A 23,264-nucleotide genomic window follows, 5' to 3' on the forward strand; every position below is an offset into this window, starting at 1 on the left:
ATACTCATTGAAGTCTACTATCGCAAACAACGGTAAGCTATGTCACAAGGCCCAAACAATAGTAAAGATACGAATATCACAGTCCGACACACATAGACAATAACAAAAGGGTACCGTATCCAGCCTCTACACGCAAAGTTTATCCGCCACTTCAAGCACTAACGCCTTAACCTCTTTCTTCTGCAACTTCATACCACCTTCTCCCTCACCCTCTACTTTCGCCCTCAACGCCGATCTGACCTGCAAAACCTCCAGCAGTGGGACCAGCGAGTTCTCATAGGCCGGAGACAGTCGGATGAGTAGCGCCAACGTCGCCGACAAACGGTGAACTGCAATTGCCGCAAGAATACATCGTAAGCGGAAAAGAAAGCTGGACACAAACGCCAGAGGACTGACCGACTTCCTCGCTCTCCTTCTCCCTCTCCAACGCCTCCACAATCGCGCTTACAAGCTCCACCTCCCACTCCCCATCCTCTTCGTCCTCTCTCATCCCTCCATTCTTCGGCTCATTACCCCCTTGTATCCTCGCAACCCGTCCTCTCTGCACCCATGCAGCTACATTGAACGCCACACTCGCCGCGGCAACCCTCACCAATTTATCCTCATGCAATATCGATTGTACCACCACGCTCGTCACGGCCGCCTTCTCCTGAGTCAGAAGTGACCGAGAGATGGACGGCGAGCCGAGGCAATTGGAGAGCAGCCGAAGTAGTGTGAGGAGAGTGGGACGAGGCGCTGTGCCCACGCTCGAGGACATCTGCTCGAGAAGCATGGATAGAGAATTCAAGGACGCCGTGGCCAGGGAGGGTTCCAGGGTCGCTAGACGCCAGACGTCCAGAAGCGGGAACAGTGATGACGAGGGTAGAGCTGTGACGAGCATCTTACACGAGCTCCCAAAGGCGGCCGAGATGGCGGGAGTGGCGGCTCCAGCTTGAGAGCTACTATTAGGTGCTGAGGAAAACCGTTTCTTAAGCCAGGGGAAGACCTGTCCGTTTAGAAGGGCTTTGGTTTGCTGCTTGGCTTGATCAGATACGCTCGGAGAGGATACAGCGTCGATGAAGGTGAAGAGTTTGTCCTTGACTGTGTCCAGAGCGGGAACTTGGGTGAACAGGATGGGGTCCAGAGAAATCTTCTTGATCTCACGGAGGTCAAGCTTTGTATGAGGGTGCGCTTTGTACGACAGTATTAGCTGTAGATCAGAATAAAGGTATAAATGAGGATATTCACGAGGGTATGCTTGATAGAGCAGCAAATCGACTTGCGTACGCAACTCAGGCGCATTGGCACCCTTGAGCTCATGTACCTACATGATCAGATCCGTCTTAGTCATTACCCTCTCGCTGGTTCGAAAATGCAAAAGTCAAACCACATACCTTCTTTCTATCCAAAAAAAATTCAAACGTCGGCGTCGCACTCACTCCATACTCTCTTGCCACCGCCCCGCCCATACCGACGCCCAGATCAACCTTCACAAACGCAATCCTCCCTCCTCCCCTGGTCTTCGCATGCGCCAGTTCCTCAAACATAGGTTCCACCATCTTACACGGCGCACACGTCGCCGACGTGAAAAACGCAACAACACACCGGTGTGTATCGAGTAACGAATGGAACGAAGTCGGGTTGGTGGCGATGTGAACTGGAGCAGCGACCGTGGTCGTGGACGGGGTTTGTGACCCAGAGCCAGAGCCAGAGCCAGAAGCTGTGGTGGGAGAACCGTTGGCGTTGGCTGCTGCACGAGACGCAACGGCTTGGAGGAGGGCAGATGCCAGTTGCGGGTTCGGGGTTTGTTGTGGGACTTGTGGAGTCACTGGGCTTGGGGCGGCTGGCGCGTCGCCTGTTGGACGGCGGAACATGGCGTCGATGGTGGGACGAAGGGATGCCCCGAATGGCGTGGAGAGGAAGTCGGCGGGTAGGTCTTGAATGTTGTGAGTAAATGTGAGTTGACTTGTCTGTGGTACGACGGTCACTGTTGCGTTACCTTTGATCCATGAGGGGATTGATTGACCGGTTAGAAACCCGATGCAGTCGTTCGTGAAGGAGTTGCAGTTGAAGTCTAATAAATGATACTATAATCAAGTGGTTAGAGTAAGTTTCATAGAATTCGCGATCACTCATAGCCCACCTTGTCCGCCGTATAGTGTTGCCTCATCTCGTTCAAGTACTCCTGAAACGTCTCTTCGTCAAGCGCAGTTTCTCCCATGTCCACAATCTGCATCGGTTGTCCATGCTAGACGTTCTCTGTCAGGGTTCAGCTGTCGGTGACTGACTGAGAGCGTAGACTCACATGAGACCTCCCGGGGGCGGTGGTCAAAATACCCTGTCCATAGAATATCTCCTTCCCAAACACGACCACCGAGGTATGCCTGAAAGAAATCAGAGTAGTCAAGGTACCGATGAGCAACGGTATCTCTGTGATGGACCATTCACTAGCACCACTCACCAAATCCCGTCAATTTGCTTCCCAGTCAGCGAAAGCGATAGCTGCTTAGCAAGACCATTGCTGAGGTCGTACACGTAGAGTTTCACAGGGGATGTCATGGTAGAATAACGTTGAGGAATGAAGGTAGGAAGAGAAAGATACGAGGCAGTGTGCTGAGACGAAACATGATAAGTAGCTGGTGCTCAGCGATGGTTCTGGAAAGACGTTGCCGCGTATGCGCGACGCGTCACTGAGGGACGCGTCGACCTTCACAGGGGCCACTGTGGCACTGAGCTATTTCTTGCGAGAGTCTATGTGCCTGGTAGGCCCACAGTCTTTTGACAGGAGTGGAAGCAGCATTTATGGTATACAAAGAAAATACAATCCGTCCAAAACTAGGTCTACAACCTGCTCGGCACGACAGCCTTCTCCTCCGCCTCCACCGCCTTCCCTTTACCTTTCCTAAGTACGTCCCCCACCACTTCTTCCACAGCCGCCGCATCACCACCACCCAACGCATCCTTCATATCCACCCACCACCCAATCATGAATTCCTTCTCCCTATCCCCCACACCCTCCAAAATCTCCCTATATAGCGCCTGCACCAACTCATCCCTCGGCCCTTCCCCGTCCCTGTCCGAGTCCTCCTCACCCTCAGACCCGTCCGCGACCACTTCCCGTGGTTCATTCCCCATACCCACAAGTATACTCCGTATCTCGTGAAGCACACCCGGCAACAACGAAAGCGGGAGCGCCGAAATCGTCGAGATGAGCGTCAGCTGCAGCCGATGCAACTGTTCTCTCCCCTCTCGCTCTCGCTCACTCTCAACATCATCGGACGTGGTGGTGGTGGTGATCGAAGCAGATACCTTCTGTATTTTGTCTAGTAGTGTAGAGATGCAGTACTGCGCCATGACGGGCGAGCTCGCATTTGCGCTGCCGACCAGCGCGGTGTAAGCTAGTCGCAGCTGTACGGTGCTCAGTTTATCGTGGCCGGAGTTCTATTATACAGGGTATATCAGGACGGGGTAGGGCGGCGCAAGTCGGCCAGTTGGAGGGGGTAAGAAGGGCGATAGCAGCGGAACACTCACATCAAGGAGACACTTCGAGTAGTACGGCACAATTTTCTCCAAGAACGAGCCTGAGCTATCCTCCTGCGAGTCGAGATGTGCAGGATGATCGCTCTTAAGCTCTTTGCGCGCATGGGAAGCGAACGTGGACAGGACGACACTGTGTGCTGATTCGTAGAGCTCGCGATCCGAAGAGTCGTATAGGTATCTAGACAAGTTTCCACGAAGATGAGATAATATGAATAGCTGAGAGAGATCAACACGTACGGAAGACAGAGAGGAAAGACAGAAGTCTCAATGGTAGCCAGACTGAGCACAGGAACCAATTGCTCAATGCAAGCCAGGTCCAACGCCCGTTTCGAGCTCTGGGTAGGGTGAGTTCGGGCGTCGGTCAACGAAACGCTGGAGCTCGAACTTGGTAACGGATTTGATGACACTGTGGATGTAGTTCAGAGCCAGGGGTGAAGGAGGAAAGATAGCAAGCCTACCCTCCCGTGAAGCCATCTGCCGCACATATGTCTCACTTGCGTCCACGTCCGCACTAAGCACATCCAGCGCCGTGTAGAACGTACGTCTCAGCTCAGTGAAGCCGCCTTCCGTCTGGGACGTGACCCCGCCAAACTGTGATATCACGAATGAAAGGTTCGAGAATATTTGTAGGACGGACAACGCGACTGTCGAGGCTAACGGGGAATGATCACCCTCTCGTGCCTTTGACTCTGAACTAGGCACCGTAGGAGGTGCGGTATAGAGAACAGCTGAAAGGACTGATTGAGTGATCATGACAGAGGTAAACAGCAACGTCTTGAATATTGTCCACAAAGAGCCTGTCAGCTTCTGGACCTCGGCTGTTACGATGAGGTTCAGCAAGGCTAAAGGAAAAGCTGAACCCGGCAGCACTCACGGATCTCTGGCTCATCATCAAGACCTCGGGCTAACGGTGACTTGCTCCAATCACTGTCTATCTGCGAGGTGATATCCTGAAACCGCGCTAGCACTGTGTGAATAGAGAGCCAGCCTTCGCGGGGACGTGTTTCCACCAATAGTGTGATCACGCGCGCGCAGAGCTTAGACAGAGACGCGATAGATGTGAAGAGTGGAGAGGATGTCAACGCGTTGATCGTGAGTGAAGCTGAAGATACTGGGGAGGTGGCCGAGGAATATGGAATGGCTGACGAGGATGGTTGTGATGCAGTGGGCGAGTGCGTCGAACGAGACTGGACGTCTGCAGGGCCATTCAAAGAGGGGAGGGTGGTGAGAAAAGAGCCGGACTGGAAGGCGGAGTCAACAGATAAGATGAGAATGTCAAGCAGAGCCTTTTACGAAGGAGTGTGTCAGAAGAAGAACTATTGACAGGTATTGGCGGGCGTACGTGGAGAGGTAGCGCTGTCAGTCGGTCCGAGGAAACTAACGGGAGAAACTGAGATGCAAATACGAGAGCGAGTGATAGTGCGTCAACTGCGAGGAGAAAATTAGTCAAACACTTCCATGCTAAGGAGATCACATCAGACCTTCCCCTCGTTCTGTGTGCGGATGAAACTCCTTCTCCCAGCCATCCGTTGGGAGTGTGGCGTAAACATCCATAACCTCCGCCACAGCAATAACGACCTCCTCCTCGGCCCTTCGCCTCACTCTAGAATGGCTGGTCTCGGCACCGAGCTGATGTCTAAGATCCTCGAGTGCGAGTAGTAGGCCTCCAGCGGCAACGAGCCTTAGAATGCCCTGACCACCTGCGAAGCCCTTGATGACGGCCTTTGCCCAGTCATGCATGGCATTATTCACACCTCGAGACCATATAGACTGGGGACCTTGCTTGAGAGATGCAAGTCTAAGATGCGCGGCATGTCGAAAGGCTGTGGAGAGCGCCGCGAGCTTTGTATGGGAGAACGGACGAAAGAGAGGTGAGGATATAATTGTTGCAGTAAGAGGAGTGGCGGCGGTGGCGGTCTGAGTGTGGGAGAGGCAGTGCGAGAGAAGAGACTGGAGAGATTCGAGCGGCAACGCCGGTGACGGCCTGTGCAGCTGGCTGAGCAGGATGTTGTATGCTCTGTCTGGCGCTGCCATCGTCGTCGTCGTTGTCGAGCACTCAAATAATTGCACGTGTTTTCTCGACGCGTTCATTGACGCGTCTGAAGCGCGTCGCGGGCCGGGCGTGTTGTTGACGGCCGAGCACCCTCGAATGCTGCCGCAGACCCCCTCATCGTTGCGGCCATCATCGACCCCACTCTTCCCTGGGTCTATCAGGATCCGCCGACACCCTTGACGACATCAAGCAGCCCTCGTCCGTGTGGGCCACATCCTTCTTCGAGTCAGTCATTGTCCACCCTTCTTTATTGTCTGCTGCTCACTCACTTACTCTCCTTCTTCTCTTCGTCGTGCTGTCTTACTATCCTCTCCCTCATGTTTAATCTCGTCTCGCTCGCTTTCGCCTTCACTGTCCTTCCAGGTATTCACGCAGCAAACGTCCTCAAATCATCTTTCACCTCTTCGCTGTACGCCACCCCGTGTCTTCTCACCATCTTTGTCTCGGGGCTGATGTCTTCTTTTTAGAGTCGCCAAAATCTCTGACTCTCTCAGTCAGTGCCGCTCACCCCCTTCCGTGAACCTCGTTGACACTTACTCTAGGTTCCACCGATGATAGTAATCCCGATGTCTCTGCGAGCAACGCTGCTCTCAAAGTTGTAGTTCCTGGTATGCTCAACGCCTTGGCTTTCGTCAGCATATGATCTAACTGGTCCATGAACAGTTCAAGCAGGGAACGGGCAGACATTCAACGATGTTCTCGTCGACACCGGAAGTTCCGTTCTCTGGGTTGGAGCCCAAACACGCTATGAGCCGGGTTCAAACTCTCAGCAGTACGTCTTCCGTCTCTTTCTGGCGGCATTTTGTGCGTGGCTGACATCCTTCACTACCGGACAGAGGCAACCTGACTGGTTTTAGCATAGGATATGGTGCCGGTGGCGCTAGTGGACTGGCCTATTACGACAAAGGTGAGGTGGACAGCATCCCCGGTCGCTTCATTGTACTCACTTCCGATTTAGTAACCATTGGCAGCGCCACCGTCAACTCGCAGATCATCGGCGCATCGAATTCAACCTCGGGCTTCACCCTCGTCAGTCCCATTGACGGCATCCGTAAGCAATGCACTCGTCCCGCATGCACGACTATATCTAATGTCATGTTGGTTTCACTTCTCGTATGTAGTCGGTCTAGGTCCTTCAGGATCAAATGGAGGGGAAATCACAGGTTTCAATGCCACACCCACCTTTGTCGAAAGTCTCGTCTCCGAGGGTTCAATTGATGAACCCGTCTTCGGTATCTACGTGAACGGCTTGGACTCTACCAGTGGATCGCAGATCGGTGAGGGTGAAATCACTTTCGGTGGTGTTGATGACAGCAAGATAGATGGTGCGTGCTATTTCTCGTGGTATTTTGATCGTCCACTTACATGCCAAGGACTAGGTGAACTCACCTGGGTACCTCAGAACACCCCTTACAACGTGCATTGGGAATTTAACGTATGCACTTCCTCAATTGGCTCACCTATGATCCTGACCATATCATCTACTTTTCTAGGTGACCAGCATGAAGTGGGGCACACAGAACCTGGTCAACGAGTCAACTCCCGCTCGGACTGACACTGGGGTCCTTGAAATCGGTCTCCCCTCGTACGATCTCACCGTATCGCTTTCTCTTTCAATGCGTCATTGACAATATCACTCGTTACTCAGTGACGCCTACTTTGACATTCTCCAGTCTTTCCCTGGCGCCACCCTCGTCACCAATGGCACCTTCCTCGGCTACATGGCATTTCCTTCCAACGCCACCGTCTCTGCTCTTCCCTCTCTCACCTGGACCATCGGAAGTCAAGACTTCGAAATTACGCCTGACAAATACCTCATCCCCCAGGGACTTTATTCGAGCCTCAATTTGACAAAAGGGGGCGTACAGTACTCGTGGATTATCTCGGCAGGTTTTGGATCCTACATGTTTGGCCAAAAGTGGTTGGAAAGCTTCTACACGGCGTATGATATGCAGAACCATCGTAAGTCTCGTTCCTCGCTCTTTCATCTTGACGTCCTCTTCCGATGGACCTGCTCACGGCTTTCACTTACCTTTGCAGAGGTCGGAGTCGCTCGTTTGGCATAAGGTATTTTTATCGTAGACAAAGACAGGTCAAGTACAGTGTACTCTTGACACGGACATTCTACTCTGGACGTTATGATAGTAGTGGATATAGGACACTTGCTGCACACACACGCAGACACTGTACGCTACTGTACATATTATTTTGCGCTTTATGACGCTTTAGGCTCCTGGAGCGCCTAACCTTTTCTTCCAGCGCCAATGAGCCTTCAGTGCTCCATTGAGTTGTGCACTGTAAGGAGAGGATCGTCTCTGATGGTCTTGTTCTGGTTTCCAAGTCCTACTCGCTCCGTTGTCAGCGACTCCCAGAGCACATGAACGGTGGCAGTGTGTAGCTGGACTTGCGATTGGGGGTGACGGAGCACTCCAATACTATGACATATCGTCGCAGCGGTTTGCTCCGGGTCTGCCGCACAGACTTTCATATATCATCCTGGAGTAAATCTTGTCCTTTTTGTATGGTACGATACCACAGAATGCTCTGTACCAGATCATTGACCTGGCAGTTTCATAGAGCAAGTCGATAAATGCATGGATTTATTTGCACGACTGAGCGCGCCCGCCCGTGATCCAAGTATTCTGATTGGTTGTCAGTCGCCGCGCATGTCGTGTGATCTTGGCAACGTTCTTGTGCCACAGTGATGGCGCCACAAGAACTCGTCTTGTGCCAACAATAACATTCCGAATTGCTTCAATTTCCTCCGATCCTGACGTTGCTTCCTGACTCACGAACACCGAACAAGGGCGCTCTGGACTCTCCGCATCCATGTTTGCGCCAATAAGACCCCTCGCGTTCTTCGTCTCCGTCACAGCCAATCAGCTACGGAGCGACTCGGATTCGGGTGTCGGGCTCGCACGGAGCGCAAACTATTGGCGGCTTGTCTCCTTCGAGGAGTATAAAATGGTAGAACTGTGGGCCCTGAAAAAAAAGCCTTCATACGCAGTACCAATCTGTTTTAACTCACCGTTGTGCCATGCTGAGGACTACACTCGTGCACGCTGCACGCCTTCACCCCTGTGTTACACCTTCTACGTTGGTGCCACTCATCTCCCAACGCACCTTCTCTCATAGCGCACCTCGTCTCAACTCCCTCACTGCTCCCAAGACAAGTGAGCAGGCCCATACCGGAACAGAGGGACCTCACATCCGTACGCACCTGTTTTGTTGTCTATGCTCAACAATGATGTTCAACGAAGTTTGCCTTCTTGTAGGGGACTTAGCGGCCCGCCCTTCCGCCGACGCAGAACGGTCAACGTCTAAACCACCCACGGGAAATACGACGGACGAGGTCCTATACCGAGGAGACTGGGTGCTCTTCCATCCTGTCTATGCTCCTGATGAGCTCAAATCCGTTGAGGTTAGCTGCTGTTTTTCTTGTGTCGTGTCCCGAGGCTGTTAAATCGGCATGGTGGCTTGGCTGAGGCATGTTTCACTTACTGAGGTATGTTTCATTTATGGTACAGGTCCTCCATCGAGAGCCTACGACACTGGCGGATCGTAATGCGAAACGCTTCATGCGGTTGTGTCGGTACGTGGCCTTTTAACTATTATTTGGCTGCCTCGACTTATGGGAGGTCACTCTGTGGCGCAGAGTTGGCTTCGATATCGTCTCTGGCTATCGCCACAAGCCTATCCCTCCGGATGCTAATATGTCCCTCGAAGAACTTCGCAAGAAGGGTTATGCCATGGATGAGCATGCTTGGCTGAACGTACGCAAGCCATTCATCTCAACATTGAACCGTAATGAACTGACTTGGTGCTCTCAGCGTATCCTGTTCTTGGAGTCGATAGCAGGCGTTCCCGGAATGGTTGCAGCGACATGTCGCCACCTTAAGAGTCTACGACTCATGGTATGTCCCTTAGGACCTGGAACATTCCGTATCTTCCCTCAGTGAACACGTCACAGCGTCGCGACTCCGGCTGGATCCATACACTTCTCGAGGAAGCGGAGAACGAACGGATGCATCTCATGTGTGTCTTTTTCTGTGGACCATCACTTCTCCTGGTCTTTACTTACCCCGTTTATCTTTACCGCAGGACGTTCATGACTCTTCGTAACCCAGGCTGGTTCTTCAGGATGCTGATTCTTGGCGCACAAGGCGTCTTCTACAACATGTTCTGTACGCCTATCTCGCACACTTTTTTCACCACACACATATACTTACTGACGGATATATCACCGAACGAACCTAGTCTTCTCATATCTCATCTCTCCTCGTGTATGTCACCGCTTCGTGGGCTATCTCGAAGAAGAGGCCGTGATCACCTACTCCCGTTGCATCCAAGAAATGGAAGCCGGACGGTTACCCCTCTGGTTCGTCCCTCCTCTTTACTCTTCCTCTAGCATCCTGACTAAACTAATCGAAAATGCAATTTACCATTTACAGGAGCAATAAACCCGCTCCTGAGATCGCGAAGGACTACTGGCGCCTCCGCCCAGACGCGACGATGCTCGACGTCATCTACGCCGTTCGCTCCGATGAGACCTCGCACCGCTTCGTGAACCACTCGCTCGCCAACCTGGGCAAGGACGACGTGAATCCGTTCGCGTTGAGGGAGCCGGATATGCATGTGAAGGGGAAGGTCATCGAGTTCGATAGGGACGTGGCGGCGAAGTATGTGCAGGATTCACATGATATGCTCGACAAGCAGAAGAAGGCGGTGGATCATTGAGCGGCGACTACGAGCGGGCTTGCTTAGGAAGATTATTGCTTTGTACTTTGGCCGGATTCTAGGGGATGCGTCGGTTTGCTTTCTCGTTATCGTATTTATTTTCATTTTTGCTTTGTGACACCACCACTCATACTTACACACTCTCATATAATCCTGATCTCAATGAGCAACCTGCTCCCTCGTACTCTGTTAGATGGCTTATGAACAATGTTCGCTGTGGATATTCTGAATAAATGGTCGGTCATAGCATCTCGGAGGTATAGACATATGCACCGAGAAAAGGGGCAAAGTGGATGAAAAGGGTATGTTACATGGTGGATATTATGATATCTGTCAAAATTGGTGGCCGTGGTGCAATGGATATGCTCGTCCTTTGCACCACTAGTCATACTTGGCTTCCAAACAACGAGCCACTTCTTCGGTCATAGAGTCGATCCATGTGAATTGGGAAGGGTATATATAGTGATGTACAATGGGATGTTGCAAGTAAAGTGTATCCAGACCTAAATCGCAGCAGAAATCAACAAATAATTATTCCTCAGTTCGTTTCGCATTCGGTGGTAGCCTGACTGGCTTGCCCGCATCCCTCAACTTATCCTCTCTTTCCTTCTTCCCCCTTACTATCTTCTCGATCTCCACGTTCAAGGCCCAACACCAGATATCCCTTTCTACCCTGCTCCGGGCTCGGAAGACCAACCACTTTCTTTTGTCATCAAGCGCGGGAAGTGCTGCTCTGGTCTCTCTGGCCGACTGCGCAGAACCCAGTCCAGCACCGACAGAATGCGGATAGTAGGAAACGACGAAGAGCAGGTCCTCTTCGCAGTCGTCACTCTCTAGTCCGTCCTGATAACGGCGCGCGACGGGAGGTTTGTTCAAATCGTGTTGGTCCCGGGGGAGTAATTGTGTGGCAAAAAGACCAGAGACAACACATGCGTCCAGAAGATTGAAAGCCTTCGTACGGACATATCGTGTAGAATGTGCCTTGATGTGATATTGCACGAGATGTCCCCCGACGAGGAAGAGTTGCACCAATCTAAGTCAGGCAGAATGTATTATGATCTGCGTCATACGTGAAATGGCATATGCGTGTTCACTCACTTGTACTGCCCGCGTATGCCTTGCCGCATGAAGATTCGACCTGTCTTCGTGATAGAACGGCAGCCGTCGATGACACACCAGTTGTACAAGGAACCGAGGTAAGGCAGGACAGCATTGGGATCTGCAGCGGGTTCGGGGGGCGCAAGTTTGTCCTCGTCATGCCACTTGCGGTGAGGAGTGATTCTCGGTCGACCTATCGCAAAGTGCACTACATCCATTTCTTGCCGAGCATCGATGTGGTGCCTCCGCTTCCAGTAACGCATCAGCACTCGTAGGTGTTCGATCCATTCAATGGCGACCTTCGCAGAATGTGCCTAAGGAAGTGTACGCGGGTTGTTGAAGCATAGATCACATATGCCGATGAAGAGTACTCACTTCGTAACGCATGACTTTGCCCGTTTGCAGCAGTAACTCGAACCCCCTCCTCATCTTTGCACGATCCCGCGCAGCCCCGGGGTCCACCTTCGACAATCCCTCATCCCCACCAACATCCTCCTCGTCCTCCGGTAACCTCTCCACTTCAACAGGCCCGTCATCGTCTTCATTCCAAAGCGGCCGTCTACTCTCCTCCACAGCTTCGCTGGCAATCGGCACAGGAGAAAAGGCTCTCCGTACTGCGACGATGTCCCTCAAGTCCATAACACTCCGCGCATGGAAAACCTGCGACGTTCCTCGTCGGACCTCTTCCTCGCGCAGAGTAGAGTGGAGATTCTCAGTGTCTGGACCGGGTGGCTGAGGGGCTAGACCTGGAGGTTTTGGAGGATTGGCGTTCGAGGGGAGCAGGGAGAAAAGAAGACCGTCGTGGGTGGCGAGGTAGACAGGCTGATGTTTTGATGCAGCGACCTTGATCCGAGTGAGATACCCCTCGATGCCAGGGGGCTCAGTCACAAATGTTCCATCTTTGAGATGTAGCTGAGTGGGGAAATGTTCCCCGATGCGACATTCCAGATGGGCTGCTTTGCCCGCCTATCCAATTTTAGGAGTGTTCATCGTAACTCACGTTGCAGGAGTAGAAATAGCACCGACCTGGCCGAGAGCTAGACCGGCGAGTACAGCCCACTTACGCTCATGTCCCAACACGTCGTCTTCCCATACCACCCAATCAAGCTTTGTGTCCATACGCCACGAAAGCTGTAATCGCGCCCCTTCCGCTATCCGGCGCTGCATGATGAGGCCCCAGTCTTGAATAGTGCTGAGCGTCTTGACGCACAACTCGATGAGATTGTCCCGTTGAAATACTGAATAATCCAAGTCCTGACCTCCAGGACCCGTAGACGGGACGTCGACCTTGATGCGCGTATCGGAGGCAGGGTTACGCAATTCGACGAAGGGAGGAAGTTCACCTCCAAGGTGTCGCCTTTGTTTGGATTCGTTGTCAACGGAAGTGGGCATAAACAATACAAACTCGAATAACTGTACCAGAGTCGCCACGTCCAGTCAATCGCACGGGATCGACTTCTAACTTTAAAGACGAAGATATTGGTGCCCTCCTTCTCTCGGTATAGATGCCAGCGACCTCGAGTTGTCTCGGCATGAACGGAAGTGGGTCGACAGGTGATGCAGAACGTCAAATCCGCGAACGAATACAGGGAGAGCTTGGTCGTCAATTCCTTCAGCGGAATAATGAAGGCAAGATGTTTGTGGCCAGTAATGAATTCCTTGCCGGGTATCGACTATTTATGAGAGGGAGAAACATATGCCTTGAGACGATCAATCCAAAGAATTTATTTTGAAGCGAGCCCTACATGATTCTCATAAAGTTCTACTCGGTTTCGGCGCCACACAACCAGAAATTCGCCCCAATCTTCGTATTGCAAGTGTTGTGAAGACCTATTCTGCGTTTCATCGAAGTGAGAGCCTATGTTCTGCTCTTTCGAGTAGCTAACACGAACAATCATTCGATCTGGCCTCAAAACAGATGTCAGCAGGAAGTTGCAGCCTATATATGTGACGGTATCTTACCTTGCATAGTCACGCCTTCAGTAGGGACAGCTTCCGGTGGAAGATTCAGGCCACCCGCAGATTCAGCAGAATCATTTGAGTCCTGAGCCGCTTGCGCACTGGTGCCTCGTATATCAGACCCGACCCGGGCAAGGACCTCTGCAGGCGATACTGGGGTGTCGGAGGCATCATCCGGGTAATGCACTGTTTTCTTTCCAGTCGCGGGATCCCTGTCTTTGCGGAAGGATGAGACACGTCCACCGTCTACATCTTCATTTCGAGCAGCAACGCCAACTGTATGGGCTCGGTTGGTTGGCCTAGGTTCGGCAGCAATATTAGGGGAGCCAAGTAAATGTGTCGTGGACTGAGAATGATGGATATGATCCAAGTCAGAGTCAACTCGGGGGCTATCTGGAGTAACGACAGCCATTGATGATTCTACATCCCGCCGAGAGGATTCTTGAGGGTGGCTTAGGTGGGATCGAGCGGTGACAAAGCTATCACGAGGGGTGGCAGAAGAAGACTGACGAGTAGACATAGAGGGCCTTTCGATTTGTATCGAGGGAGCAGAATGGGAGGAAAGGTGAAACTCGCTTGAGGATTTGGTGCTCCGAGGACGCTTGCTATCGAGCAGGTTTACCCCCAGAAAGTCGCCGACTTCGAAAGAACTTCCTATCCACCGTCCACGGGTCGCATTTGGGTCCTTCTTGTGATGCTTCCAAATCTGTCCCCACTCGCTTTCCTTCCACCGTTTCACCATCTCGTTCCGAACATTCTGGTCTTCTTGCTCGCCCCAATCCTCCTCCCTCCCACCGTGCTCGAGGAAGAACTGGAAAGCGTGTTCGCCGATCACGTCTTTGAGCTCGTCATCACCGTCGCTTGGGGATGAAATGCGGTTATATAGACCAAGAAGACCTCGCTTTTTAGGCGGAGGCTTGCCTAGAGGCGTCCCGGAAGCAGCAAGGACGTGTTCAGGCATGGGGCCGACGAACACACGACGACGACGGTGCTGATGATTGACCGTCTCCACCTTGAGAGCCGGGGTTGCCGTGACTGGGGGAGGCATAGTGTGCGGTGACGTATTGGACATGGTGGTAAGATATCGAGAGAGCCACCGACTCAGTTACATACTGAGCGTCGTCAAACAAGCATCCTCTTATGTATGTTCTAAAAATAGACTCACAGAGGCCACATTCGAGATAAGATTAGATCTCCGGAGGCCAATGAGCGCCGATCAAGGACTTGGCGCCGCCACTGATCCCCCTGATCTCGCCCTTTCCTTCTCCCAAGATGTCCTTAGACTCCCACGCGAAGCTGCGAGTGAGGAACACCCGCTTCGTCCCAAGATGTCCTTGCACTGGCGTCTTGGCGTCTACATAGTCAACCGATTTTGACCATCTGGGATTTAGAAACCCCCGTTTTGCATGAGCGCTGATTGATACGAGACCGTTGTTGTGTTCTATGCGGGATCATATCCATCAATCAGGCCGATCCCTGAGTGATATATTCGTCGTTGTAGTGATTGCAATTGAAGAGCCAGAACTTTGACAATCCTGATTGAAACCACATTGATTTTCACACAGGGCTGCACTAGAATCGGAGACCCAATGTTCACTTATTAAATGGTGACTCGTCCGCCTCCATCACCATCTTTCTTGCCCCACCTTCTCAACCTTTACACAGACTAATCACTCGACGTTCCTCAGCATCTCAATCTCCGACGATGACATTGCCCTTCAACTCTTTGCGCGCAAAGAGGGACGTATTATGGAGTAGGATAAGGCACAGCGACAAGACCCCGTGGGTTATGGCTTGCACTTTTGCCGTCGTATTAGCTGTCGTTCTGGGAATACCCCTTGGTTGGAGATTCCGAGGAAGGGAGCTGAATATTGAGCTTCCTTCCAGCTGGGAAGGGAGAACTGTGAGCATAAGCCCTGTTGTCGGTCAAGTTGCCCGAGCTCATCGATTGGTATTCAGCTTTCCACTGAAGTTACTCTCATCGCCGCAGATGCATCGGTTGGGACGGCGACGTTCCAATGGTATATATACGGCGATACTTGCATCACCCAGGCTGTGAAGGCCGGCCAGGATATCACAGATACCAATTGTCCTCTTGTCAATGTCTTTCTGGACCCGTAAGATATTGCTGGTCCGCATCCAAGTAATCTGGCTAACCGATAATGACAGGAACTCCATGACCGGCAGCTCCGACTCTAACTCCCCCGCCTCTAACAATCGGCCAAACCAACCGCTCTTTCAATTCAATGCTACCGCCTTCGAATATGACTACTTCTCCAGTTTTGCGATGTTCCGGACACAAAGTACGCCGCATCGATTCTTTCCATCGATTCTTTTCTGATGATTATTAGTGTATCTGGCGTCAAGAGAAACGACACTGGAAGCCAGTCTAGAAAACTACCCATTCGACAAGTCAATCAGCGTCGTTCGTCAACTGAACTAGCCATGCTGACCTACTCTTAGATATGTGGTCTCACCCTGGATATTTGCCTCTTTGAATGCCACCGGAGAAACAGTTGGAATATTTATTGGATCCATGAATGGTATCGCAGTGTGCGTCTGAGACAGTGCCTTAGCGCACTACACCCCACTGATAAACTATTTTTCTGAGCCAGTGGCTTCCAAGCGCACGTGAAGAATAACGACTATACATACAGCGATGACACAACGGAAGTCTATATCACTGTCAGCCGGTCGACACTCGTCAAGACCTACGCGATCACCGTCGTTATGACCATGTGTACGTCCTTCTAGTGTTGTCGTTTACCTAGGTATTGATTTGGAGAGATAGGGCTGGTCACTCTCGTGCTGCTCGCTGTTATGGTGAAGGGCGTTATCATGGGAAAGGGTCAAAAAGTTGAAATCCTTGTTTTGCCCATCACAACACTTTTTGCCTTCACGTCTTTGAGAACCACGATGCCAGGTGCACCACAATCCTTCGGTGTGTAACTCTCTCTGGAGCTTCCTTTCATATACGAACTCAATACTCGTACGTATGCTTCAGGTGTGATTATCGGTACGTCATATTTCCTGGCTCATCCCAGCCCTGGCTCCGGATAATGACACTCAACTACAGATTTCGTTGGCACATTGCCGAGTCTCGTCTTTCTGGCGCTCACCGTATGCATCGATCTGCTCATGGACCATGTTATACGCTGATGTCTCCCACACCAGTCTTTGTTCTGTCTTATACCGTTCCTCTTCGATCATGATCCCGAGGAACCACGGGGTCATCATTCCAAAGACGCCGCGGAAGAGAATCAACCCAATGGCGGCAGGAATAACAATGCTCGTCCCGGCTTCAGGTCTCGACGAGGAGATAGCGGACAATATATCCCGCTCTCTTTTGACTCGTACGAATCGACGGTCGTCAATCAAACACCGGGGAGTATGTCCAGAAAGAATTCCGACTACTATGACCCGTACAGCAGAAAGTCGTCGAGCAACATCTACCCCCCCAAATGGACGACCTCTCGTAACAGCCTTGATCGCATACTCTTGACACGTATGGAGTCACCGGGTGAGGTTCAGACTGCCGGGGCGGATGCGTTTTCCGACAGGCCAGTCGGGGATCACGTAGGTACACCTCCTTCATCTGCGCCTCTGCCGGGACCTCGAAAAGGTTGAAATATATTTTCTCAATTCTTCGTGTGACATGTGTTAATTCCTCTGTCAATCCATAGGCTCGCAGAGAGTGTTCTCGGTGGCTTCAGAGTCTGCCCCTCTTCTGACGGGACCACGAGAATCGGTGGCGTCCTCTCAGTTTGGCCCAGTACGCAGGGACACGAGTGATTCGATATTTGAAGGCGGCCATAGAGGTGAGTCATCCTTCTATGAGTAGTCGCACTGCATCACTGGCCCTTAATCTCCACACCATATCGCCTTAGGTTCCCATCCACTACACGAGGCGTCCAGAGACTCTGCCACTTACGAGGGTGTTGTAGCAGTCCAAAATGCTTCCTCTTAGTTTTTTTTCTGTCCTTGTCCACCTAGCTCGGACCGAGCTCTGTGAAATATTTAAATGCTGCTTCCGCATTCATCCTGATGAGTCGCCACCTTATGGTCACGAGCACTAGTTCTACGACTCTGTGTTTGATCTCCCCTTTCGGAGGCCCCACGAACACTCACTATCTGGCGTCAGACCGGCACCAACATCTTCGAGGGCTTCGGTTGCTCCAGACGCCCGAGTCACATTAGAACGCATGAGCTCCTTGTCCTCGAATCCCCGATCGACGAGCGCACCCTCGTGCATCGAGGGCAACATAATGCCTCGAACCCTTCTCTGAATGAGATCACCCTCGGTAGTATCCCTATCACAGGTCGTAAAGAGGGTAGTGGGAATAGCACCCAGGTCTTGGATGACTCGTCCAATTCTGTCTCAAGCATCGATGGGCAAGATGTCGATGACAGGTCGGGGATTGAGCTGTATACGAAAACAATAGACAATAACCCGAACGGACGAAAGTCATCAGAGGGACCAGTCCGCACGGATTGTGCTTCTCACGATAGCCTCCATGGGGTTGTTCTTGCACGCAGAAGATCGTCTGGAGCAGCCGCAGCTCCAAAGGTCTGTAGACGGCTTGGTCGATTTAGATTCGTGATCGAAACCTTACGTCGATGCTCCTGGCCCTGTACAGAGCCTTGACCTTGACACTATCATGAGTACCAGCTAGCTACGTGGACGCCACTAGTCCCGATAGCAAGACACTGAGGATGTCAGAATTGCAAGGTGATTCATGAAGGGTTGTGTTCTGCGGTATGCGATCTGCGAGTGTTGGTGGCAATACGAAAGCAGATGATATAGGTGTACGAATATGATATATTCCCGTATGTGAGGAACGAACCTATGATTATGCCTTTTTTGGCTGGGGACAACGTTTCCAAGCCAGCAAATTTGCATGATCCTTTGTGACGAATGGTACCAATATCATAGATCGGTCTTAGCACGGTCTCAAGTCACTCGAAGCGTGGCATATTACATAGGATACTACTACCAAGGTTGTGAATCGTTGAGACGAATTCCGGACGCGTTAGAGTCCCAAGCTACATAAGCTATTCGCTATACAGGGAGTATGCACACACTTTGTCACGATACAAACACACCACAATCGTTATACTTAGGGCATTGCCCTATCATAGGTCAAAAGAGAGATCGATTGCTCCAAACGTACAGCCAGCCACATGTGGCAATATGGAGGGATTATTCAAAACATAAGCAAAAGCGGTGGGCACTCATACCAAAAAGGAAGACAAAATATGATCCAACGGAGCACTCAGCCATCCACCTCGCTTCCCCTTGTCCTTCTCAGCTCCTCGAGATGCCTGATAGTATTGGTGAACATCGTGCGCATCCTAGAATGGGTCAAAGGCTTCACTACTAGGGCTTGTCGTGGTCGTAGATCACCTTCTCCCTCGTCGACGTCGATCGCGTACGTCGCCTTGGGCGCTCGAGCCATTGTGCCTCTCTCCGAGACATCCTTCAAAAAGATAGTCAGGAGGTCAACCACAGGTTTAGAAACATGGTACTTCAAGAACGTGTCGTATGTGTCGACGATCCTCAGGGGCCTTGCAGATTCCCTCCTCTCGAGAACAGTCCTCACGGACAACGCCCCAAAGCATTGCCTAAACAGATCGTCCACAATCTTGCGACCGGGATGCGCTGAACCGACCGTCTTGTCAAGGACGCGACGCATGATCGCGTACACCAATACCCAAATAAAGGACTCCAAATCGTGATCGATCCTGTGTTCGATGATCCTGTGTTCATATGTCGCCCGCAAGATATCGATAGCCATGAATTGAACCGTTCCCTGCGGTAGACAAAGTTAAAGACAACTGTAGTAGAGGAATACGGGAAAATTGCATTACCGTCATCATAGCACCTCGTTGAGCGGCCTCACTTGTACGAACGAAGGCCGGTGGATTCTTGAGAGCATTTTTGGCAGTATCCTTGGCTGTCGACTGCGCATAAATTTGGGGCATGACATTCATGACCTCCGTCTCGACCACTACTTCACCCTCTATACTGGAGAGTTCCAGGTCGGTGAGGAACCCCTCTTGACCAGGGCGAGCTTTCATGGGTTCTTTCGCGAGCATGATATTGCCCGCGCTGATGTCACGGTGCAGGATGCCCCGGCTACATAGCCACTCGTGACCTGAACAAATGAATCAGCAACAATTCGAACACATGAGAGGACAAGAAAAAGGCACTTACCAGCAAGAGCCGCCCTTATGCCGCGCATCAACTCTAGATCCGAAGAGTAGGTCCATATAGATCGACCGATAGTCTCGAGGACAAGACGGTGCAAAACTTGGGAACTATCATCGGGAGCAGAAACGAGATCGTTGCGCAAATACTGAGTGGTGATCACAGACTTCTCATTCGAGACCGAAGAAGGAAGAATTAAAGGGCGACGAGGGTCGCGAACATCTCCGCCCGTGCGGAAGCGGGCGATAGCAGGATGCGCATCCTCTTCGAGAGCCACTCGAAGATAGATAGATGACTCCGAATGCCGATTGCTCTGGCGCCAAGCAGTCTTCATGACCATCTCCTCTCCTTCAAGCTGAGACGTAGATTGGTTGTACGCTTTCACAGGCCAGACGGCGGTCCCACGTCCAAATAGCGAGAACGAGATACATACGGGTAGGCCAATCGTACACCAGCGACGAGGGACTCGAGATGATGCTAATGGATTTGTGTACGACACGGGGTCTGATCCGATAGAATCGATAAGGAAAACGGGGCCGACAACCTTTTGAAGCCCAAGCTTGTGCTTCACTTCGTGGTCACGTATCTCAGCAACGGTGGGGTCCTGTCCGAGCTCGACCGATGTCAGGTTAGTCGTCAGGGCACGAACCAACCGAATGAAGGCCTCAGTATCGTTCCACATGTTCAACTGAGGGGATACTGCGACTCCATCGCGGTCATATATCGCAGCAGAGAAACCAGACCCGAATATCAAGAGCCCAACCGAGAAAAGCCAAAAGGGACGAGCAGACAGATGCAAACGAGCGTAATCCGCGGACTGGTACATGATCTCCTGGATAGTTTTGTCCATGGCTTTGGAAGATCCCTTGGGTCCTTGCTGCTGCGTGGCCTTGATCTCAGCAAAACCGTCCCTGTCCATCCAGTCCCTGGAGTGATCGTCGGCGTCGGGATTCATGAGAGAGAAGTCGGGACTGGCTTGAGGGAAGTCAGGATGAGAAGTGTTCATCTGGGATGTTAACTTGTCGGCGCGGACAAAGCAACGTGACCGCGAAATGGAAGCCTGTTCGGAAGTTTCAGGGAAGCCTTGTATGAAAGCGAAGATAATTGCCTGTAAAAAATCAATATTAAATCTTGACAAGGGCAAGTTTGAGCACGCACAAGATGTGGATACATCTTTTTCTCTTGTTTCTGCCGTTGATTGTCCGGCGACGCTTCGGCTTGCTTCTCCAATTCTCGGAGTGCCTTCACCGCGGATTGAACAGAAATATCCGTCTTGAAGCGGGCCAAACAGAGGGAAACAAAGTTGTCGTCGACATCGCCTACCCGAAGTCGTGTCGAGACGTTCGCGTCATCATACATGATTCGCCCCTGAAGTTCGTCCTTGATAGCATCACGAATGGTGCTGGTCGATCCCTTCAATTGTGCAGTAAAGTTTTGGATGACAGAAGAGCGAGGTGCACGAGGTGAGGTCTGAGAGGACGATATGGGTGAAAGGGTTGGATAGAACAGAACTCACGCGTTCGGAGGAGCTCATGTTATATCAGTCCGCGTTTTATCGATGAACTTCCCTTCCCACGGTAACAGGACACTGTCGGCTTGGTCCTGATATAGCCAACAAAAAAGACGATGAGAAAAGCTGGGCAACACCGCATGGGAACAAAAGGATCAATGAAAGATGACCCTGAGATGGCATAAACAAAGAAGCGTATCGAGATGACACGCAGGAGCAGGCAATAGTGCTTCTTTGCGGATGTACATATATCATCCAGGCGATCATTAGTTCCAGCATCCGCAATGCGATCGCTTACACCGTGGCCGCTCTCCAACAGACTTACCGAAACCGTAAGTCTTAGCCCTGCGTCGTGTGTCGGCTTCAGATATCGCGCGACTGCTGTGGGATGGCGGTGTGGCGTCGGCGTGCCTGGTTATCTATGGTGGAGATATGGAGTTGAGGAGCAATCAAAGAGGTGACACGGTTGCGACACGGTGACCAAACAGCGACACACATGAAAAGTTCAACATGCGGATCCGTGTCAGGCCGTGTCCTCGTGTCATGGCACTCAAGGCCCGACACGGTCATGGCTTTGTTCTTCCCGTTCAGAGTCTTCCGCTAAATATTTCAGAGATATTGCACCATATCTATCGTCCCTGAAATTACGACGAGCCGTCACCAGTCACCTCTACTTAATCGTCTCCAGCTCTGAGGGGACTTCCAGATTCGATAAAATTAATCGGCGCTTGAAATTCGGAGTTCACACAACCTTTCAAAGAACATCTCTGTATTTTGTTCGCCGTTAACATCAGTACTTATCGATAATCTGGTATAAGGACTGCATAGCGGTATTGATGTGCCTGAAACTGAAGCTGAACACGCGATAGCATCGCTACCGTCATCTCGCTGTTCTTTACCACCGAGTTTTGTCGGGACACTGCCAAGTCTCGTGTTTCTCGAGCTCATAGTACGTATTTGAGTCCCTTCAGCTTGCATCTTCTTAATAGACTCTATACAGTCTCTTTGCAGCCTACTGCCATTCGTCTTCGACACCAATCCGGAACTGCGTCGAAGGCAACATAATGCCTCACTCTCGGGAATATCCTATTACAGGTCGTAAAAAGAGTAATTAGTGGGAATAGCGCCCAGGTCTTGGATGACTCGTCCAATTCTGCCTCAAGCAGCGATTGGCAAGATGTCGATGACAGGTCGGGGATTGAGCTGGATACGAAAACAATAGACCATGACCCGAACGGACGAAAGTCATCAGAGGGACCAGTCCGCCCCGGTTGGACCTCTCGTGATAGCCTTCATGAAGTATTTCTTGCACGCAGAAGTTCGTCTGGAGCAGCCACGCCTTCGAAAGGTCTGTAGACGCTTTGGTCAGTTAAGATTCGTGATCGAATCCTCACGTTAATGTTCCCTGCCCTGTACAGAGCCAACACCTTGACACTATCACGTAGACCAGCTAGCTACGTGGAAGCCGCCAGTGCCAATAGCAGGACGCAGAGGATGTCGGGATGCGCAAGGCGATTCATGAAGAGCTGTGTTCTGCGACATACGAGTGTTGATGACAATACGATAGCAGATGATGTAGATGTACGAATATGATGTATGCCCATATATGAGGAACGAATCTATGATTTTGGCTTTTTGGCTATGAACAAGGTTTCCGAGGCATTAGCATTCGTCGACACCTATATAGTACAAACGAGTACAGACCTCCATATTTGGAACGAGACGTCCTCCGGTTGACCACACCACCAAAGTCCAAGGCTCCACGCACGAGTTTGTACCTTCAAGAACGGATTGAGTGAATCGTTGTGAAGCAATGAGCAAGAGAACTCACTTCACACCGGGCAAATCCTGCGCACGACCTCCACGAACCAGAACCACACTGTGCTCCTGCAGGTTATGACCTTCTCCTTGGATATAAGCCTGCAGCGTCTTTCCGTTCGAGAGCCTAACACGGGCGACTTTCCGCTTGGCGGAGTTGGGCTTCTTTGGCTTTGCGATGAATATCTGGGTGCAGACACCCTTCTTCTGCGGGTTGGTCTCGAGAAGTGGTGCTCTGGGGAGACTAATCTTCTTTGGCTTGCGCTTCGAGCGCATGGACTGGTTTAAGGTCTTGAATGCCGGCTGCGAAGCGTGAAACGAGCGAAAGGAAAGAGCGGTTGGGGTAATGGTTGCAGGACGAG

The 23,264-nt window shown here is 51.5% G+C and overlaps 9 protein-coding genes across 9 annotated transcripts; 3 read left to right on the plus strand and 6 right to left on the minus strand.

Annotated features, from left to right (window-relative positions):
* Positions 1–27: 27 nt before the first annotated feature.
* Positions 28–2,548, minus strand: STEHIDRAFT_168930 (DUF862-domain-containing protein). The gene is made up of 8 exons (XM_007304749.1): positions 2,441–2,548; positions 2,285–2,363; positions 2,123–2,227; positions 1,979–2,066; positions 1,374–1,915; positions 1,228–1,303; positions 397–1,170; positions 28–329 (listed from the first exon to the last, which is right to left on the minus strand). The coding sequence occupies exons 1-8, from the start codon at positions 2,536–2,538 to the stop codon at positions 127–129; spliced, it is 1,965 nt and encodes a 654-aa protein (XP_007304811.1). The 5' UTR covers positions 2,539–2,548; the 3' UTR covers positions 28–126.
* Positions 2,549–2,820: 272 nt separating this feature from the next.
* On the minus strand, positions 2,821–5,553 carry STEHIDRAFT_157419 (uncharacterized protein; the record flags this gene model as incomplete). The annotated part of the gene is made up of 7 exons (XM_007304750.1): positions 2,821–3,420; positions 3,511–3,697; positions 3,757–3,925; positions 3,978–4,337; positions 4,394–4,805; positions 4,862–4,947; positions 5,001–5,553. 7 exons carry the CDS (start codon positions 5,551–5,553, stop codon positions 2,821–2,823), a joined length of 2,367 nt encoding a protein of 788 aa, XP_007304812.1.
* A 336-nt stretch (positions 5,554–5,889) lies between these two features.
* Positions 5,890–7,638, plus strand: STEHIDRAFT_168932 (acid protease; the record flags this gene model as incomplete). Its single annotated transcript, XM_007304751.1, has 11 exons — positions 5,890–5,981; positions 6,040–6,065; positions 6,115–6,180; positions 6,236–6,344; positions 6,409–6,479; positions 6,531–6,623; positions 6,694–6,897; positions 6,952–7,007; positions 7,066–7,157; positions 7,221–7,534; positions 7,613–7,638. The coding sequence occupies 11 exons, from the start codon at positions 5,890–5,892 to the stop codon at positions 7,636–7,638; spliced, it is 1,149 nt and encodes a 382-aa protein (XP_007304813.1).
* STEHIDRAFT_121884 (uncharacterized protein) lies at positions 7,613–8,139 on the minus strand. Its single transcript, XM_007304752.1, has one exon. It carries the CDS (start codon positions 8,058–8,060, stop codon positions 7,845–7,847), a length of 216 nt encoding a protein of 71 aa, XP_007304814.1. The 5' UTR covers positions 8,061–8,139; the 3' UTR covers positions 7,613–7,844.
* Positions 8,140–8,819: 680 nt separating this feature from the next.
* Positions 8,820–10,309, plus strand: STEHIDRAFT_58655 (alternative oxidase; the record flags this gene model as incomplete). Its single annotated transcript, XM_007304565.1, has 8 exons — positions 8,820–8,993; positions 9,100–9,164; positions 9,228–9,345; positions 9,403–9,486; positions 9,543–9,607; positions 9,674–9,756; positions 9,830–9,950; positions 10,024–10,309. 8 exons carry the CDS (start codon positions 8,820–8,822, stop codon positions 10,307–10,309), a joined length of 996 nt encoding a protein of 331 aa, XP_007304627.1.
* Positions 10,310–10,742: 433 nt separating this feature from the next.
* Positions 10,743–13,807, minus strand: STEHIDRAFT_79969 (uncharacterized protein). Its single transcript, XM_007304606.1, has 7 exons — positions 13,370–13,807; positions 13,153–13,310; positions 12,827–13,080; positions 12,434–12,764; positions 11,783–12,373; positions 11,408–11,721; positions 10,743–11,342 (listed from the first exon to the last, which is right to left on the minus strand). The coding sequence occupies exons 1-7, from the start codon at positions 13,776–13,778 to the stop codon at positions 10,841–10,843; spliced, it is 2,559 nt and encodes an 852-aa protein (XP_007304668.1). The 5' UTR covers positions 13,779–13,807; the 3' UTR covers positions 10,743–10,840.
* A 1,246-nt stretch (positions 13,808–15,053) lies between these two features.
* On the plus strand, positions 15,054–17,408 carry STEHIDRAFT_121891 (uncharacterized protein). Its single transcript, XM_007304753.1, has 12 exons — positions 15,054–15,269; positions 15,326–15,483; positions 15,536–15,669; positions 15,718–15,778; positions 15,830–15,919; positions 15,982–16,106; positions 16,158–16,311; positions 16,375–16,382; positions 16,443–16,486; positions 16,541–16,988; positions 17,050–17,184; positions 17,254–17,408. Exons 1-12 carry the CDS (start codon positions 15,072–15,074, stop codon positions 17,331–17,333), a joined length of 1,635 nt encoding a protein of 544 aa, XP_007304815.1. The 5' UTR covers positions 15,054–15,071; the 3' UTR covers positions 17,334–17,408.
* A 1,231-nt stretch (positions 17,409–18,639) lies between these two features.
* Positions 18,640–21,108, minus strand: STEHIDRAFT_157424 (uncharacterized protein; the record flags this gene model as incomplete). Its single annotated transcript, XM_007304754.1, has 5 exons — positions 18,640–19,176; positions 19,235–19,521; positions 19,581–20,682; positions 20,733–21,044; positions 21,091–21,108. The coding sequence occupies 5 exons, from the start codon at positions 21,106–21,108 to the stop codon at positions 18,640–18,642; spliced, it is 2,256 nt and encodes a 751-aa protein (XP_007304816.1).
* A 1,595-nt stretch (positions 21,109–22,703) lies between these two features.
* On the minus strand, positions 22,704–23,178 carry STEHIDRAFT_131596 (ribosomal protein S12; the record flags this gene model as incomplete). Its single annotated transcript, XM_007304755.1, has 3 exons — positions 22,704–22,723; positions 22,789–22,862; positions 22,916–23,178. The coding sequence occupies 3 exons, from the start codon at positions 23,176–23,178 to the stop codon at positions 22,704–22,706; spliced, it is 357 nt and encodes a 118-aa protein (XP_007304817.1).
* Between the last annotated feature and the right edge of the window lie 86 nt (positions 23,179–23,264).

This window comes from Stereum hirsutum (assembly GCF_000264905.1).
Source record: "Stereum hirsutum FP-91666 SS1 unplaced genomic scaffold STEHIscaffold_8, whole genome shotgun sequence".
Lineage (NCBI taxonomy): Eukaryota > Fungi > Basidiomycota > Agaricomycetes > Russulales > Stereaceae > Stereum > Stereum hirsutum.

Bases quoted from the DNA above. Each gene is read 5' to 3' on its own strand.
- STEHIDRAFT_168930 (XM_007304749.1), bottom strand. From the start codon at position 2,538: ATGACATCCCCTGTGAAACTCTACGTGTACGACCTCAGCAATGGTCTT. The intron at 2,228-2,284 runs GTGAGTCTACGC...GAGAACGTCTAG, and splicing joins CCGCCCCCGGGAGGTCTCAT to CATGGACAACCGATGCAGAT. The intron at 1,171-1,227 runs GTGAATATCCTC...TGTCGTACAAAG, and splicing joins GCTCTATCAAGCATACCCTC to CGCACCCTCATACAAAGCTT.
- STEHIDRAFT_79969 (XM_007304606.1), bottom strand. From the start codon at position 13,778: ATGGCTGTCGTTACTCCAGATAGCCCCCGAGTTGACTCTGACTTGGAT. The intron at 12,765-12,826 runs GTACAGTTATTC...ATCCAAACAAAG, and splicing joins GACTGGACGTGGCGACTCTG to GCGACACCTTGGAGGTGAAC. The intron at 12,374-12,433 runs GTCGGTGCTATT...AAAATTGGATAG, and splicing joins CCGGTCTAGCTCTCGGCCAG to GCGGGCAAAGCAGCCCATCT.
- STEHIDRAFT_121891 (XM_007304753.1), top strand. From the start codon at position 15,072: ATGACATTGCCCTTCAACTCTTTGCGCGCAAAGAGGGACGTATTATGG. The intron at 15,670-15,717 runs GTACGCCGCATC...GATGATTATTAG, and splicing joins TGCGATGTTCCGGACACAAA to TGTATCTGGCGTCAAGAGAA. The intron at 16,107-16,157 runs GTACGTCCTTCT...TTGGAGAGATAG, and splicing joins CACCGTCGTTATGACCATGT to GGCTGGTCACTCTCGTGCTG.
- STEHIDRAFT_121884 (XM_007304752.1), bottom strand. From the start codon at position 8,060: ATGAAAGTCTGTGCGGCAGACCCGGAGCAAACCGCTGCGACGATATGT.